At 54.4% G+C, this 17083-nt stretch overlaps 6 protein-coding genes across 6 annotated transcripts; 3 read left to right on the forward strand and 3 right to left on the reverse strand.

The window, feature by feature from the left end:
- Positions 1-1763: 1763 nt before the first annotated feature.
- J7T55_008340 (uncharacterized protein) lies at positions 1764-2438 on the forward strand (the record flags this gene model as incomplete). The annotated part of the gene is made up of 1 exon (XM_053138648.1): positions 1764-2438. One exon carries the CDS (start codon positions 1764-1766, stop codon positions 2436-2438), a length of 675 nt encoding a protein of 224 aa, XP_052997617.1.
- An 831-nt stretch (positions 2439-3269) lies between these two features.
- On the reverse strand, positions 3270-5502 carry J7T55_008341 (minoglycoside phosphotransferase; the record flags this gene model as incomplete). Its single annotated transcript, XM_053138649.1, has 2 exons — positions 3270-3629; positions 3820-5502. 2 exons carry the CDS (start codon positions 5500-5502, stop codon positions 3270-3272), a joined length of 2043 nt encoding a protein of 680 aa, XP_052997618.1.
- A 911-nt stretch (positions 5503-6413) lies between these two features.
- On the forward strand, positions 6414-8102 carry J7T55_008342 (GDSL-like Lipase/Acylhydrolase; the record flags this gene model as incomplete). Its single annotated transcript, XM_053138650.1, has 2 exons — positions 6414-6458; positions 6942-8102. The coding sequence occupies 2 exons, from the start codon at positions 6414-6416 to the stop codon at positions 8100-8102; spliced, it is 1206 nt and encodes a 401-aa protein (XP_052997619.1).
- Positions 8103-8588: 486 nt separating this feature from the next.
- J7T55_008343 (uncharacterized protein) lies at positions 8589-11187 on the reverse strand (the record flags this gene model as incomplete). Its single annotated transcript, XM_053138651.1, has 2 exons — positions 8589-10214; positions 10267-11187. 2 exons carry the CDS (start codon positions 11185-11187, stop codon positions 8589-8591), a joined length of 2547 nt encoding a protein of 848 aa, XP_052997620.1.
- A 2000-nt stretch (positions 11188-13187) lies between these two features.
- Positions 13188-14587, forward strand: J7T55_008344 (uncharacterized protein; the record flags this gene model as incomplete). The annotated part of the gene is made up of 2 exons (XM_053138653.1): positions 13188-13275; positions 13335-14587. The coding sequence occupies 2 exons, from the start codon at positions 13188-13190 to the stop codon at positions 14585-14587; spliced, it is 1341 nt and encodes a 446-aa protein (XP_052997621.1).
- Positions 14588-14738: 151 nt separating this feature from the next.
- On the reverse strand, positions 14739-16929 carry J7T55_008345 (surf4 family protein; the record flags this gene model as incomplete). Its single annotated transcript, XM_053138654.1, has 6 exons — positions 14739-15112; positions 15426-15487; positions 15790-15920; positions 15992-16485; positions 16564-16676; positions 16766-16929. 6 exons carry the CDS (start codon positions 16927-16929, stop codon positions 14739-14741), a joined length of 1338 nt encoding a protein of 445 aa, XP_052997622.1.
- Between the last annotated feature and the right edge of the window lie 154 nt (positions 16930-17083).

Genomic DNA, 17083 nt, shown 5'->3' on the forward strand with positions numbered 1-17083 from the left:
ACTGACGTGCATCTCTCTACCGTAGTGGTCCACCATGCCAGAACCCTGCGAGAGCGCCATCCATCATCCAGCATCCAATGCCCGGAGCAGGCCCGAACAACGGGAACTGTCGCACGGCTGAAGCGCTTATTGTCTTGCTTTTCGCACCAGCCCCCGTCCTCCCATCTTCCCTGCCCTACCCTGCCCTGCCCTGCCTTGTCATGGTCGAGTGTGACAACGTCAGGTCCAGGGGAGGCCCTTCTCGAGATCGGTGGGACAGAACTGACAACTTCCAGCATGCCTGCATCGAGGACGACAGTCGGCCAACCAAACCCGCTGTTTGGTAGCCCTACGACCGGAGCTTTCCTGTAGGGTTGCATCCAACAAGCTATCGCAATGGTTTGGATGCGACAACGCACCATCCAGTCCCAGCTCGTTCCAACCCCTCCACCAGACAATTGCGCGCTCGCCCACGCGCTCAAGTGCGGGGGATGGGGAACGGCTCAGCCCAGTCTGCTCCCCCCAGAGCGAAATTTTCTTCTCTAGATCATCGGGACCAGAGGTGAAATTGCACCGGCTCTTGCAGGGTCCGAGGTGAGGCGGGCGAGGGCGCGGGTCGCTGCTTGTGTCGAGTCCAGGACTGGCCTAGGTCTGACTCCTCATCCGTGACGAGTCTAGGACAAATGTCCCGTCACGCTCCTCCGTCAACCCAGAGCTCCGAAATCTACCGCCGTTAGCAAGGATCGATGGATCAAGCCCGCCCGAAGCAAGTTTGTTCTTGAAATCGCCCGTCTCTTTTGCCAACGTCGCGCATGGGCGCAATGTACAGACCTGGCCACCGAAATGGGTCTCATACTTACGTACCGCAGTACGCACGAGGGCTAGCCAACGTGTTCGCTGGCCGTTCTAACTCAGCCACCACGCGACCTCTACTCTGCCATCTTCTTCCCCGATGGCGGCGACAAACAGGCCAAATCCCTGCATTCTCCTCCGTTGGTCACTTATTTTCTTCACCGGTATCACAAGTTGACAGGATGGTAGCCGTACATGAAGCAATAACCTTTACGAGTGGACAGGGTCAAGACTGGGCCCACACGCCTGGCATAGGAGCCCAAAACCACAGCCTACTACAGACTTCTTCCACACCCCTGGTAGTTACACTACCTCGCTTTCTCAAAGGAGCCCATCGAGGATAGGTACCAGCTAGGTCTGGGCAGTGCCGTGCGACCTCCCCCCACACCTTGGACTGCCTCCTTGTCCCAAGAGATGGGTAAGCTCCTCAAGTGCTGTCCGGGCCGACGACTCAAATATGTCGCGTCACCCACCCTCTTCTCCCTGCCATCCCACCTGTCTGGCTTCCCTTCCAAAGCTTCCCGCTCACACTTTACAACACTGACAACGCGAAAATTGGGATCTGGACGTGGGTGGCTGTTGTGTCTTTTCGTTCTTGTTCCTTCCTTCACACTTCCTTACTTATCAACTATAACGATTACGTGAAGCCTACCTGGCGTTCAACACTGTCAGGCACTCCCAATCTGATATACCAGAGTCCTTCCTTGACTCACCACTTACCTGCCACGTCTGCGACGCTTGGCTCGACTGACCTGGGGCCCTCGAATTCCTCACAGTCCTTACTGGGTGGTTTGTAAACCCACAGATTCTAGTTAGTTCCCAGTTCCTCGTGCTGCCGACAGAGCGGCCGGGTACTGACATTGAGCAGCCACACTGGTCAACAACCTTTTGCCCATCAAGTTCACGTAACCACTCCGACTGACCCACGCGAGATGGCCCCGAAACTTAGCAACATAGACCACACCGAAGAGGAACAAGACGATTATTGGGTTGTGGTTCAGGAAGGAATGTACTCCGAAAAGAGGAGGCCGCAACTCAAGGAATGCAACATCTCGCCAGCTCAGAAGCCTGCTAGCATCATTGGTGATGATGCCCTTTCTGACTTGGCTTGCAAGCCGTCGCACACCAATTGCTGTCCCCACGCCTTGGGCGTTGGGTTACACGGCGTCAACACCTCAGATAAAAACCCCACTATCAATCCAAAGATGGAGTCCGCCGATTCGACGGCGACCGATCTGACATTCGGCGCTCCTGAAGACGTCAGCAGCGACCCGCAACCTCACACACCCGACGAAGACAGCCCACCTCAACCCCTCACCCAGGCCAATCTCGGTCCAGACAACACTCCCAGACTGATCCATGACATTCAAGCATGGATCAATGGCGATCTCGGCTGGTTGCGTATTGCGGTGGGCTGCGATCAAATTAGTATCCTACCATTTGAGAAGAGCACCACTTGCCGCAGCAGCGACGGCAGCCTCGACTTCGTCTTCATTCCGGCGCAATCTTCGAGCTTTGGGCGTGATGCACAGGCGATAGGGACTGTGTTTGAGCACCTGCCCTACGTCACCACCTACAGCTCCCAAATGGAGCTTGACGAAGCTTGAGACTTCCTGGGAAAAGTTCTCAAAACCGATGTACCGCTCTGCACTGTGTGTACTGCACAGCTTCCGTTTCCACGTGCCAGCGCCCTGACAGTCCCATTTATCGCCGTGTCGCACGCCACGGCGGATTTGCCCCCCCCCCCCGCCTTCCGATCTAGTTTTCTCTTTTCATTTATCTTCCTCTCTCAGCATGTCTTCGCGTCTTTCCGTCCCATTACTGGTCTGTACACATATATTAAGAGGATTGCTGTCTTCAAAGACATTCTGGTGGGGTGGCCTAGTGGGCTGGGCTAAGCATCAGAAAATCGGTGCCTTTACGGTTGCCCAGCATTGGTGCGGCATGTGCTCATTGATGGATCGGATGTTCTCTTGGCTTTTAAGGTTTTTGGTCGATTGATTATAGCTTTGATTCCCCATTGTGTCGCATGAGGGTATGAGTCCTTCGCCAACCCTTTCCAACAACAGATTAATCAGGTAAAATTACAGTGTGCGTTGAGCTTAATGATTTGAAGAGTAAGTCTTGATGAGGGGAAAAGTAAAGGGGCCATGAGACTCTAAAAGAGTTAGGATATGTTGAATCAGTTCTACAGCCGTTTTACACAGTTCGAATGCATATGAAGGCAGGGTTCTCGGTAGCAGAACAGTTTGGAAGAACACTGAATGGACATGAGCCATCGGCAGTTGGCATCTGACAAGTGCTGGTATTGCTTGCCACGCACCATGACTATAGTATCTGTCACTATGAAAGAGATCTCTTCACAAGCTTGCTTCTTTCAACCCGCACCGAATGACAAGCTACGAACTTATATGCCCATATCCCCCTTACTACCGTCCTTACTTCTTTCCCTCCACTGCGATATGAGCCTGAATACTCTTCGCAAGCTGATTGATCCACTGACATGAATCTTCCCCAATGAAGACCTTCAATTGAAAGTCGATAAAGTGAAGTAGGACCTCTGCATTGATCAACTGTCGTGGCTGAGATAGCACCTCATGCGCAGCATCACCATCTCCATTGACCTTGCTGCCGTTCCCACTGCCGCGCGCGGTCTGGGCATCATCAGCCTCGACTCCCGGTTCATCACCACGGCGCCACGGCGCAAACGAATCCGGCACAGGCAAAGACGTGAAGGAACCATTATCTATCCATGGGCTCTGTGCGCCGCTGCCGCCGTCCCCAGCTTTGCCCAGTAGCTGTAACATCTCACGCCAGTCTGAGTGACGAATTGCTGGGCGTCTGAGTGTAGGTTTGGGCCATCGAAAACACTCCTCTACAGGAACGGGCATGATGAGATACTAGAACATGCAAGATCAGCCACTCAAGAACAGAGGAAGGATATGAACACTTTCAAACAGGCGAAAAGAGTGTTTGGGATCAACTTACATCCGGGAGGGATTTGGTATTCTCCCAGTCAAGAATCGCAGTGAGCTCAAATTCTTCTTCTCCCTGCCCGTCGCTGTTGCTGTTGTTGTTTCCGTTGATGATGTTATGATCAAGTTGGGCTTTGAGTCGCCTCGAGACAAGAACATTCGACACGTGGAGGTCCGGGTGGGATATGAATGTCTGTATTCGCTCCTGTTGTCCTGGAGTGAGCTGAGTCACGAGCCACGGCAGTATTATATGACGAAGCTTAGATACTTGGTCGTGGATCATCTCTGAATCGGCCTTTGTGTACCAGTTTCGTAGGCGTGTGTATGTATCGACAGGGACGCTGTCGGGGTCAGTGCCAGTCGTTGCGTAAGACATGTTGGTGACAGTATTGTCAGCAAGACTCAGGCTCTCATCCTTAGACTCTCGCAACAATATGGCAAGCTGTGCATTCAGATACTCCCCTGCGGTGCGGAAGGGCCCACGGGATATGGGAAAGTCTGGGTCGTCTCCATTATCACCATGATACAGGAGCCTCCGGCCCTTGATGAAGATTTTATCACAGACAGGGCCCAGGACGAATTCGTGCTTCTCAAAATCCCAGCATAAGCTGCCAATGCCATCAAAGCCAGCTGCTTGTGAATGACCTTGACCATCAGGCCGGGCCCCTGATCGCAGCAAGTTGAGCGAGCCCGCCACCTGACGTCCGAGCCTCACCCAGGCTTCGGACTTGTCCAGCTCCCCCAGGGCAAAATCAGGCACCACGCCACGTGCTATGAGGGCGTCGCAGGCCTCCTCCGCGGTTTCTTCGAGGTCGCAGGCGGCGCCAGAAATCTTCTGGACGAGCTGCCATTCGAGGCCGAGGCAGTTGGCGGCGGAGGAGTCGTAGGCGTAGATCCTGGGCACAGGGATCCCGCGGACCCGCGCGAAATGGACTGTAGCTACTTCGCTCTCCGTCTTGAAGTACGGGTCTAGAGGCTTGGCGAGCCGCAGGAGGACCTCTGTGGGTATGTGAGAGTGATCGGCATTTTCTTCGTCGTTGCTGATGCCGCTGCCGTGATAGAGCAAAGAGGACTTGCAGGAGAAGAAAGATTCATTGGAGCTGCTGCTATTCGGAGGCTGTTCAGGCGTATTTTGAGGCGAGGATGATGACAAGCCTGGGGGCGATGGTGAGCGTGGCTCGATCAACTCGACATCCGAATTCGTGCGAGAATGGGGCTCCGCAGCGTGTTCCTGCTGTTTTGGCAGATGGCATCGACAGTGAAGTGTGAAAAGCTGATTGTAAGATCCTCTTGAGAAGAATGAGATCTGTGCAGCTGCTCCCTGATCGCCACCATCATCGGTCCTTGTCATCAGGAAACACCTGGGTAGAACGTTGCGGAGCACCATCTCATCGACAAGGCAGCGGGCGTCGTCATGCGTGGGTTTCTTGACCCAACTTGACCTCCAAAAGCCAGGTCGACTATCATAATCCTTGTCTGGATTCCACATCATCCATCGTCGTGACTCCTTGAACGCCTCAACTGGTGAACGTGGACCTGGGTGTTTTGGATAACCAGGCGGCGTGATACGGATGGGGAACTGGGAGGAAGAAGAGTCTGATGACTGAGGTTGGAGTAGTTGACATTCAATCGAGTGTTGCTGCATGGCTTGGCCGTCTTGTATAGGAGGCGGAGGATGAGAAAGGGAAGTAGACATTGTTGCTTGAGTTTGTAGGGGCGTTTGTCTCGTTGATACCGTCTTCCTGTTGATTTCGGTTGGAACAAGATCTGGATCAGAAGCCGTAGATAGGTCAGGCTTAATTCTTTTCTTGAAATATGGGCTTGAATCTCTGGCTCACTACATATTCACCCAATTTTCACTTCAGTTTGCCTTGCTTTATGGTCCGCCATTTGATAGCGTTACAGTATTCACTAGTAAACAACAAGTGAATAGTAAATTGACTTGAATTGAATGGTGCGATTCTATGAGCCAGGGTGTAGCTTTGGCTACAGACAAATTTACCGATAGCTTACTTAATTTACTCTGTTCTATAAGTTTATGTGTTTGAATTGAGACTGTGCCGTTTTCGAACTAATTGTACACGTTACAGTAACTAGTTCGAACTTGCTCCCACACCAGACGTTTTCCAAACGCTTCACATACTACCAGTACAGCCTCCTGCAGGGCAGCACGTTATTGACAGACGTCAATGTGAGGCAAAGAAAGGAGACCGAGAACGGAACAATGGAAAAAGACGCATAATTGGCTTTGGTGAGTGTGGAAATCAGCAAGCCTGTACCTGAATGCCAGGATCGACGATAGTATCTGTTTAGCTTTGCGCTTCAAATCTCGATTGTTCTGCTAGCTTTCTCGAATTCACTGCCAGTGGGATGGGGTGAAGTTCTCCCCAACTTTCTCCAAACCAGTACCCCTGACTCTTTCCAGGACATCCCTATCATCGTCCGGTCTTTGACATGCGAAGACAAAGACTCTCGGATGGCGAAGCTTGGTTTAGCTTCGGCTGCAGGGAAGCCAGTGTCCATCGGGTGAAAGCCAAGTCTGACCCATGCTCATGAACGCTGTTCGCCCCAGAGCCTTCCCTGTCCACCCCGCAGATCATCTCCGCGATGTCGTCTTCCACTGCCCCACGATCCCATTTTAGCTTCTCAGGGGTACGTCGACATTTGCTCTGAGCAGCAATTTAGCCTAATGTCACATGCGAGATGACCCTTTGTTTCCATAATGCCGGGACGAGGTCATTTAAGTTTCGTCATTCTGCGTTGTACTCACGGGCTGCGGCAAGAATATAAACTCGACCGGAGCCCCGGGGTTCTCCTCTAACGCCCACAGCAATGTCGTGCGCATTCTTCCTGATTGATATTCATCCGAGGCGTTGCTGTGTTGCAGTCTAGATCCCCAATGGCTGGATATGTGTTCAAGGTGGCCCTCGCGGCCCTCCTGTTGTTCCAATCATGGACAGCAGCATATGTCAAGAGGCAGAAAGAGAACCAGTGGGTCGACATCTGGGGGACTATGCCCCAGCTTGTTGAGCCAGCCAATCTCCCACCCACGCCATATGCAAGTTGCCCCCAAATGCTTCTTAGACGCTGTGCCCGTGGATTCCGGACCTGGCGAGAGCTGACCGTTTCCAATAGAACGCTACCGGCGTGGTTTTCCAAAATGCCACGATCCGCCAGACAATCTTTGTCACACAGTCGGCCCCCAAAATCCGTCTCGTCATCTCGAACGCTTTTGGCGGCTCAGACCTGCCCATCACAGCAGCCACCATCGCGGTGCCCCTGAACGGCTCGGCCGGGACCTCTGCCATTAAGCCAGAGTCCCTGGTACCGCTCACGTTCTCCGGCGGCCTGCCAAATTTCACCATTCCCAACGGCGCACGCGTGATCTCAGACCCCATCGACTATCCAGTAACCTCACAGCAGATTTTGACCATCTCGCTGTACCTGTCAACAGGACAGACTACCAACAGCATCACGGGCCACCCAGGCAGCCGGACGACATCCTTCTACGCGCCGGGCAACCAGACTGGCGCAGGGGACCTGTCGACCGACTCAGCGACCCAGAGCAGCGCACACTGGTACTTCATCTCGGCGGTGGAGGCGTACGTGCCGACGTCGACGAGCTCGGGGGCGCTCGCGATCGTGGGCGACAGCATCACGGACGGCCGCGGCAGCACGACGGACCGCAACGACCGGTGGCCGGACAACCTGGTGCGGCGGCTGCAGGCGGGCAACGCGACGGCGCTGCAGCGGGGGCTGGCGGTCGTCAACGAGGCGGCGGGCGGCAACCGCGTGCTGAACGACGGGCTGGGGCCCAACGCGCTGGGGCGCATCGACAGGGACGTGCTCGCGCAGTCGGGCGTGCGCTACGTGCTGCTGTTCGAGGGCGTCAACGACATCGGCACCGCGGCCGCGACATCCGCTGCGCAGGCGGCCATCGGCGACAGGCTCCTCGCGGCGTACGCGCAGGTCATCGGCCTGGCGCACGCCAAGGGCTTGCCTGTCTTCGGGGCGACCATCACACCGTTCAGTGGGAACAGCTCCGTGCAGGCGTACAGCGACCCGACGAGGGAGGTGACGAGGCAGAGGGTGAATGAGTGGATCAGGACCTCGGGCCGGTTCGACGGGGTGGTGGACTTTGACGCCGCTGTGAGGGACCCTGCGAACGAGACGATGCTGAACCCGTTGTATGACAGTGGGGACTATCTGCACCTGAACCCGGCTGGGTACGTGGTCATGGCCCAGGCGGTGGATCTGAGCCTATTCGAGAAGTTCAAGGACGGTGTTGATGAGTAAAATGAGAACTTGTGTGTAAATATAGAGCAGGGGGGGAGGATAGTGAGAAGAGAAAAGACAATCAATCGGTGAACCGGGTCAGAACCTGATCCGGTCAGCATCAGGCTTTCTTATAACAGAGCCCAAGCATCAAACCAGATTTACTCGAATCAAGGAAGTTGAGGCTGCACAGGTGGATCCTCAGCTGCAGGTAGGCTTTGTCTGTCTCGAAGTAATTGGGTGTCGATACGACATGCTTGCCTAGCCTGCCACCGAGTTGCCCAATGATCTGAGCAAGGAAGGATGAGAATGCATCACGGAGGAAGATGGCTAGCCAGAGCCCCTAGCTGATGATTACTTTTTGTCTTATTGGTATTCTTGGCTTAGCCCTCTCGCAAACGCCACGCCCATGCATGCATACACCATGTTCTCAGCCAGCAAGCGCCCCCTCTTTCCTGTTTGCATGTTTCCCTGCCTGGTCTCCTCTCGCTGTTCGTCGCCATATGTCTATATCCAGAGTCTAGCAGTCCCATCGCTTCCAGCCGAGAAGAGCCAAGGATGGCTCGGATGCCAGTCAACATCCATCACACCTAGCGAACTGACGACCTTGTGGCCACTCAGCATCTTGAGCGGCACAATGGTCGCGTTCTCCATCAGATCCGTGACAACCTTTCCGTGGAAAATCTGAAGCGTGCCATCGTCCGATGCATCGGCGAAAAGAGGCAGGTCCCTGTGGTACTTCACCGCGCGGATGGCCTTGGGATGAAAGCGCATGGTCTTGTGCGGCCGTGTCGACAGCTCCAGGTCGTGCCAGAGTAGCCTGCGGTCATAAGATCCCACAATCAAGTTGTCGCCGCCTGAGTGAACGTCGAACGAGGAAATCCACCGTGCGCCGGGCTGGATGGTTTTGACGAGCTCAAGCTTCTGCAGGTCGTAGCAGCGGATCATGCGCTGTGTAGCGACAAAGAAAAGGGGCCGTGAAGGATGAAAATGTGCTGCTTGTGCAAGACCTGCGAGTTTCCGGAAGGGTATCTGTGTCAGGTGCTTGGACAACGTGTGGATAGCGACCGAGCTCCTCTGCCCTGTCGGTGAGACACTGCAGAAGTGGTCGCCACGTCTGTGCCAATCTAGTCCCTTGACTGTTGACCGAACAGTAACCCTCACAAGAACGCCCTCGTCCTCAAGCCTCGAACCTGGTCGCGCCCACTTCGCGGCTGGCTCCTTTGTCTTGTCGATCGCTGGGTTGGAGGCCTTACTACTGGCGGCATAGCCAAACCCGGCATCAAGAATATTCCGGCTCGCCTGCTCAAGCGGTGGATCATTAACAGTAGGTATGATCAGATAGATGTCCTCTTCAGCAGCTGCAGCCAGGATGCATGAGTCCTTAGCAGGCCTCCATTTAACCACGTTGACAGCCTCGTCACTGCTGAGCCTGGCGCTCCAGAGCTGCCGTCCTGTCAAGATTTCCCAAACCCTCACTGTGCCGTCGTCACCACCAGTCGCAAGATATTTTCCGCTTGGGTCCACAGACAGCGTACGAACGCGGCCCTCGTGGCCTCGGAAGATTGTTTGGCACACTGTCGGGAAAGGCTTGAGATCCTCCGGCCTCGGCAACTTGGGAAGAAGCGAGTTGGGATCGATGTTGAGTTTGTTCTTTCGCACGCGAGGCGCAAGATACAGATCCAGAGATCGCTCGAAGCGCTCGTTGACGAACATGTCGTAGCCAGGAACCTTCCGCAGGGAGTCGTACTTTTGGGGCAGATACTCTTTCTCGCGATCCTCCGGGTCCTGTTCCTCCCACGCTTTTCTCTCCTCCTCTGTCGGCAGGTACTCGGGCGGTGGGTTGTAGCTGAGATCGTAGCCTGGTGGCGCGAGCTTTGGCGCAGGGAGATGCATAACATGGGGATCTCTGGGTTGTTCGTCCTTCCACAAATCAAAGTGAACTTCCTCCTCTTCTTCCTCCTCGCGCTCCTCCGGTGGCTTGTATGGCAATATCCTACCCTCTCTGATAGCACGGACCAGCTTCATGATCCTCTTCTGTTCGTTCTTGGAGGGGAGGAATCGGCGCTTTGGTTCCGGGGCGGCACTCAAGGGCATGATCTCCTCATGGCTGGTAAACCATTCGACAGTGTCCTGCAAAAGATTAGCAATGATGTTATCTTGTAGGCAAGGCCAGGTCACATACAGGGTAGGGATCGTAGCCGTCAGGAAGCTCGTTCGTCTGGATCTTCTTGATGAGCTCCAACTCGTCCCGGCTGAGGTTCAAAGGTTTTCCAGTTGCGGGATCCGTGAGGCCAGTCCACCCCTTGGGCACCTCAATGCTATCAAGGAGGGCGTCCAGAGCTTCACCGGCAGCGGGGCGCATGATCTTCTTGCCATTGATGTCGTAGCCGATGTGAGGATAGGAATCGTAGAACTTGAGGTCGATGTCGCCGATTGTGTTGATTGGCTCATTCGCATCCGTGTCGTCCGAATCGTAGACCGCATCTATCTCGTCGTAAACGTATTTCTCGTTGCCATTCGCATCAGTCTCGACTCGATAGTTCCGCAGGTCATTATCGTCTTGATTCGTGTTGGGTGGATCGAGCCCCGGTTCCTGGCCGGGCTCCAGCGGAGGTACTTTCAATGAGGTCCCATCATCGTCTGAGGGTATATCGTCGCTGTGGAGCGCATCGTCTTCATCTGGGTCCTCGACACCTTCTTCATCATCATCCTCGCCGTCGAAATCGGCATGCTTTCCCGAGTGTTCAGAGTCTGAATCGTCGTCTTCACTTGCGGACAATGCGCCTTCGAGCTGGACGTCTCCAAATCCATCTTCATCGGAACCCGCCTCTTCGGCTTGTTGTTCGGGTTCCTCCTGGGTCTCCTCCACGGGTGAAGCTGCCTTCCGCTTGAGGGGCGACGGGTCACGGTTCTTTGGTGGGCGACCTCGTCTTGCGGGAGACGCACTGCTCTTCGATGAAGACGGGTCAATTTTGGCCGAGGAAACCTTGGTCTTGGTGATCGAGGTCTTGCGGGGTGTTTCCACGGCTTCCGGGACGGGCTTTACGCCCTCTGCCGATGGGGTCTTGATCCCGGACCTCAGCCTCATATTGTTGACGTTCATTCGCAAGGTGGAAGCAAATTGCTGGGATCAACTTGAGAGTTGTTGGTCTTGATCCTCCCGCAAGAAACCTTACACTGAGGGCAACTGGGAACTTTTTTCTTTTCTGCCGGAATCTGTACCTTGGCTTGGCGGCAGGGCGGTGAGCTGATTCGGCTAGCTGGACTGCAGGGGGCCCGGCCCTCAACCTACGCAGTCCAGGTACTTACCCGCTCAATTATAAGCTGTGTATGGATCACCTCAACCACCCCTCTGACCCAACGCATCTCAACGCGAGCCGGTTCATACCCGAAGTCGATCAACTTTACGTGACCGTGACTATGCATCAGGATTCCGTTCTCGCTGCTTGGGGGATGGATTATCGTTGGCGGGTAAAGAGACTCGGTTGCTGGTAACCTTTTGCCCACCATTTGGTTGCCCGTTGCCCGGCTGCCAGATTCTCGCAGCTGCTAGTCAGCCGTTTAGGAACTGCCAATTGTATTTTTTTAACCTTCTTGAGCACCGAGGGATGGTGCAACTTCCCAGCCCATAATATCTACTTTTCCCTGGAACTCCCTCGCTTGCTCAAGTGCTCCAGGGCACAACTCAGGACGATTGTCGTTCGGGTCCCCTCTTAAGATTTGATGTCTCTGATTGTCTAGGACAGCGTTTACACGTCTTAATGGGAGCCCATACACGATTTGTGCGAAGATCTCTTCCGCGATAGGTGTGGAAATGATGTTCGTCACCGCACGGCCGAGCACTTGTTGGTGGGCATCGTCGAGAACCCGATTCATCGGGCTTTTGTGTATGAAATCTGGAAGGTGAATAGTGATATACAAGGAATCCGGCGCTTCTAACTAGTACCGGGCTACCCACTACAGTGACAACTGCCTCATCTTCGTATTGTTCCAAACATTGACAAAATGAGTTATGCGAGCAGCTTAGGGCAAGTTGAAAATTGTAAAAATGATGCTGTGCGTATTGAATGACATAGAGAAGTGGTGAACAAGAGTTGAGCGAGGAAAAGTGGGCATAAAGGCCCAGGAACTGATTTCCAAGAATTTCTTAGGACACCGGCAACTTATGCAGAGGTTCCACCAAACATTATCTTTCAACGGCTACAAATCTGTAGTGCCTCTTTCACAACATCATTTCACGTTGATTCCATCGGTTCCTGTATTTTCTCTCAACCTGCGGTTTGCAGTTACATTTGATACTCGATGGTTATCATATAATTTGGCAAAGACAGCATTATGTAGGACTTACCTGTGTAGATTCTGCAAATACTTAAGTGACCACACTTGGCTCTGATCTCAGACAATTCTTGACCATGAGATGGCGTGCAGACTGTTCTCAATTCTATGATATCTCGGATCCATGTGTTCAATGCATTGTCTGTTGCCATGGAGGCTGACGAGTTGGATTAGCTGCAAACAAGAGTCCCAAGAAGAGAAAGGCAAATCCTTCGTCTCGCCTGGAGAGGGTACGCACATGCAATTCCTGTTTGGACTGGCATTGTAATTTGTGTTCCTGGCATTGCTACATTAATCTGTCCAACAAGCCTAGACATTGTGAAAGTGTGGCAGAAGTACCATGTCATGTTTGAGTTCACACTCAAACATGTAGTCTTTTCCAGCAACTCCGACCCCTTTCACTTCTCTGCAATTCGTATTGAAGGATCCAACAAGTGGGAAAGTTTTACGTACTTTTATAGTCTGATATCCAGGGTTTGATTTCTCCCGAAAGGACGTAGACGGCAGACCTAGGTAGACAACGAGTACGTACGCATAAACGATGGTCTGACTGCGCACGGGCCACTCCGCGTCCTACACGCCAAGAGACGGGCCCCCTCGCAGCTTACATATACCGATCTGCGTGTAGCCTGGCTACCTCCAACCTTTCGATCATCAACAGCCACAATTTACAAGCACTCATGTTCGAAGACCGGTTCTTTGATTTTGTACGTACCGTGAGCTTTGTCACGGGTACTGGCTATCAGGGCCTGTACTCGACCACAAAACATGAGCGCCCTACCAAATCAACCAACCACCCATAACGGGTCACCGTCAGGAGCAGGCCCAGTTAAGCACCGAGCCTGCGATGACTGCCGTTCGTATTTTTACTATGCGCACTCTCATCCCTCAGAACCTTCCTCTGACACCTTGTAGGGACTCGTAAACTTGCTTGTACCAAGGAGCCGGACGGATGTGCCCGATGCAAAAAAGAAGGCCTTACCTGCCACTACTCGGCCCAGAAGCAGATGGGTAGACCGAGGAAGAAGCCTAAGGCGGAGAGTGCCAGTGTCAAACCGCCATCTTCGGCGTCAGATACCATCCTGGCCCAGCAGCCATCTTATGTCACCACTGCAGAGCAGCCTGCTACGGCAGTTCCGGATATGCTGATGGATATGGACCCATCGCCGTTCATAGACCCGAGCTTGGGCACGCATCCGGATGCAAGCTTCTTGGAACTACTCGGCCCAGACTTCGTCTCGACCCAGCCCTTTCATGCACAACAGTGGCAACCCAAGGCGAACCCGCTGGAACGGGATATCTGGAGCTTCGATATTAGTTTTGACAACCATTACCCACCCCCACCGCCGCCGGAAAACAGCGACACAAGTGTGCATATGCCGCCATCACTTAGCACTCCCAGCCTGTCGTCACAGGGAGCATCAACCCCTGAGAATGCTCACAGATCCACATCAGTCCCCCCAGGGAGCTGTGGTTGTCTTGCGAACCTGTATCTCGCCCTCGACGCCCTGACACATCTCCCTACGGAGGTCGAGCCGGCAATCCGGGCAGCCCGAAGCGCCACGAAGGCGGCCCATGAAAGCACCCATTGCCGGGTCTGCTGTCCGCCACTGACCGAGAGCATGACGATCACGATGTCGTCCTTCCAGAACATGATGATCCTCGGCGCCCTGTTCCCCTCCGTCGTCGACGCCTACCGCCGGATCATCGACATGATCGAGATCGAGACGGCCCGCGCCATCTGCGAGCGCCGCCAGATGCACTTCTCGCTGCCCGGCTACGGCGGCATGTGGGGACAGCTCGGCTCGGAAGACAACCTGTGCGGCGCGGCCAAGCAGTACGAGGACGTGACCATGGAGCCGGCCATGTGGAGGCTCACCATCCGCGCGCTGCTCAAGGTCGACGTCTACGGCGTCAACTGCGGCCCCGAGGGCCCCGGGAGCAAGTCCCTGCGCTTCTCGCAGATGGGCCTGAAGGACATCGTCACCCAGCTGGAGGAGCGGAGCGTGGCCCGGCACGCCGAGGTTGACGCTTTGTTAGAGGCCGGGCTGCCTGGGCCGGTAGGGCCCGTGGGCGTGCGTGCGAAGCATTCGCTTGGTGAGGAGCCACAGTGCAAGAGGATCATTAAGATAGCAAAGGACGCGATAGCCTCCTTGGACATTCCTTGAGTGTACGAATCACTTGGATGCCGATTCAAAATGACTTCGTCCGGTTAAAAGGGGTGGAAACGACTGGATTCAGCGACACGAATGGGCTTCGAGTGACACGAATGGGCTTCGAGTGACACGAATGGGCTTCGAGGCCCTGGATGTTGCGCAGCTATCTGCCAAGGTCGATGTTGCCAGCCACGTTGACTCGAGTGGCCGAAGTGTCCGACTCAAAGTGCTTGGTGGGCACAGTCGTTGAGCCAAACGCCCGGCCAGCCGCGGAAGGGGACCGCAGGCACGGCCGTGCGGATAAGAGAAGCACTACGATACTGGTAGATCTTGAGAAACCAAAGCCAGCAGGTCGTTCAGAGTTCCAATCCCTGGGTAATGCACGGCTGGAGGACGGCAGCGGTTCTCTTACCAGGCTCTGCTCAGGCCCTGCCTGTCGCTTGCGGCGATGGTCGCTGTCAGCATCAAGGGTCATCGAGCCCGGTGTCACGGAGGCGCAGAAGAGACCAACGGCATGGCTGAAGGAGAGGGCCAGGTCTTGTCTCGTGGAGAAAGGGCAATGTTTGGCAAGAAGATGAGTGTCGATATATGTACGCACACAGCTACATAGCGCTTATGTATATAATGACTAACAACCGAGGTGGCAGAGATAGTATGTCACCGAGTACGCGGTCCCTTAGACCCAATATATACGAATCAAGCATCTCAAGTCATACTAGCTCTTGTTGACTCAGTGGCCTTCTTTTACATCGGTCTTCCGTGAGAACGACCGCAGCCGCCCCTGGGAATCGTCTGCGCAGTCACAATGTAAACTTGTAGGGCTTGCTCGGCGGGAGTTGCTATGGCTCACCTCCTTCCCAACTGGCGCACACGAAGCGGAGCCTCGAGCAATGAACATTGGTTGGCGCAGCACTGTTGACGGGCGCCGCGAGATGAAGGGTGTCGGCCACTCTTCAACGCAACAGCGACGACCTCCTGCCTTGAAGCGTTGATTGGATCTTGGCAATTATGCGCGGAAATATTGATTTTGCCCACTCAACCGTAAAACGCCTTTCGGGATGGTTTTCCACAACTTTGCCCTGCTCCAAGTACCCGACCGCTACACACTGGATCAACCCGCAAGATCCCAGTATCCCGCACTATTTATCCATTTCTCTAATTTCGCTGGCACTTCCGTCCCAGCTGAACCTCCGAAGCCTCAAAAGGCTTAGTACACCTTCTTCTTTTCATCAATGCTGAATTGGCCTGGTCCACTGTTGACCAGAAGCAAGAGACCGCCGACAATGGAGAGAATCTGGAAGAAGTCGTACTTGGCGAAGTCCTTGTGGGGGTGGTGCTCATGAAGCTGTGTGATCGCTCAGTCAGTATCTTGGTATCTCGTGAAAATAACGTCATCTCGAGGGTGAAGCAACTTACAGTCCAGAAGTTGTTCACCAAGACGTTGAACACACTCAGAATGAACACCAGCAGTGTGGCGCTCCACTTCGCCTTGAATCCCACCACAACCATGACACATGCGACCAGGCCGATGACGGAGACAAGTACTCTCCAGATGGACCACTGTCCACTGAACACGAAGCCCACAAAGAGGAAGATGAGGAGCACGCGACCCGCGAATTGGAAGTACATCTTGCGGTCCTTCTCCTCGATCTGGGGCAGGCCAGCGAAGGCCTTGGTCTTGCGAACCCATGAGTCTGACAAGACCATCAGGAGACCACCCATGACGGACAGGTTTCGCAGGAAGAAGTTGAGGTCGAAAATCAGACCGTAGCCGAGGGCCTGTGTGACAACAACACCGATAAGACCGGCGACGGCATATTCGGAGTGGCGGCGGGCGATGACAAGTGTGGAGCAAGCGACCATTGCGAGAACGTTGACTATGAGGAAGATATGGGTGAGGCCGTTGGGGACTGCCAGAGGAGATCAGTAAGTTGTTGCCAAAAATAGGACCCCCCCCCCCAAGCCTCTACGAAGTTGGGAATGCTTACTGTGGCGATAGTCGTGTAGGTAGAGGATCTGGTCGCTCCATTGTGTTATTATGCGCAGAGCATCCTCAAGGAATGTCACGACGATGAGGAAGCGGCCGATCGCGGGCATGTAACTGTGATGTCCTGTCAGCAACGTGTTCACAGCTCACGGGCATGCAACGCCTCGGGCTGGTATTCGAGGTGCCGCGTCAGGTTGACGTACGGCTTCACTGGCTCGGCAGCGGAGTCGAGCATGTCCTCGATCTTGCTCGTCTGTTGCCTGATGGCGTCCAGAGCGTTGCCGCCCTCAGAAGGGCTGTTGTTGATGCCGCCATAGCTTGGTGCTCCCATGCCGTAGCCCCCTGCATTTCCTCGCATTGTAGCCATCTCGAAAACACCAGGATTCCTCTATTTTCTACCCCGGAATAACAGGGAGGACGATTGATTCCTCGAGGCAGGCCCGCTGGTGCGACGAATGGTTGTGGTCGTGGCACGAACCAAAACGAGAGGCGCCGTAACGGACGGGAAGAGGAGCTCGAGG

Source organism: Diaporthe amygdali, assembly GCF_026229845.1.
Source record: "Diaporthe amygdali strain CAA958 chromosome Unknown NODE_4_length_2575358_cov_65_588622, whole genome shotgun sequence".
In the NCBI taxonomy this organism is placed as follows: domain Eukaryota; kingdom Fungi; phylum Ascomycota; class Sordariomycetes; order Diaporthales; family Diaporthaceae; genus Diaporthe; species Diaporthe amygdali.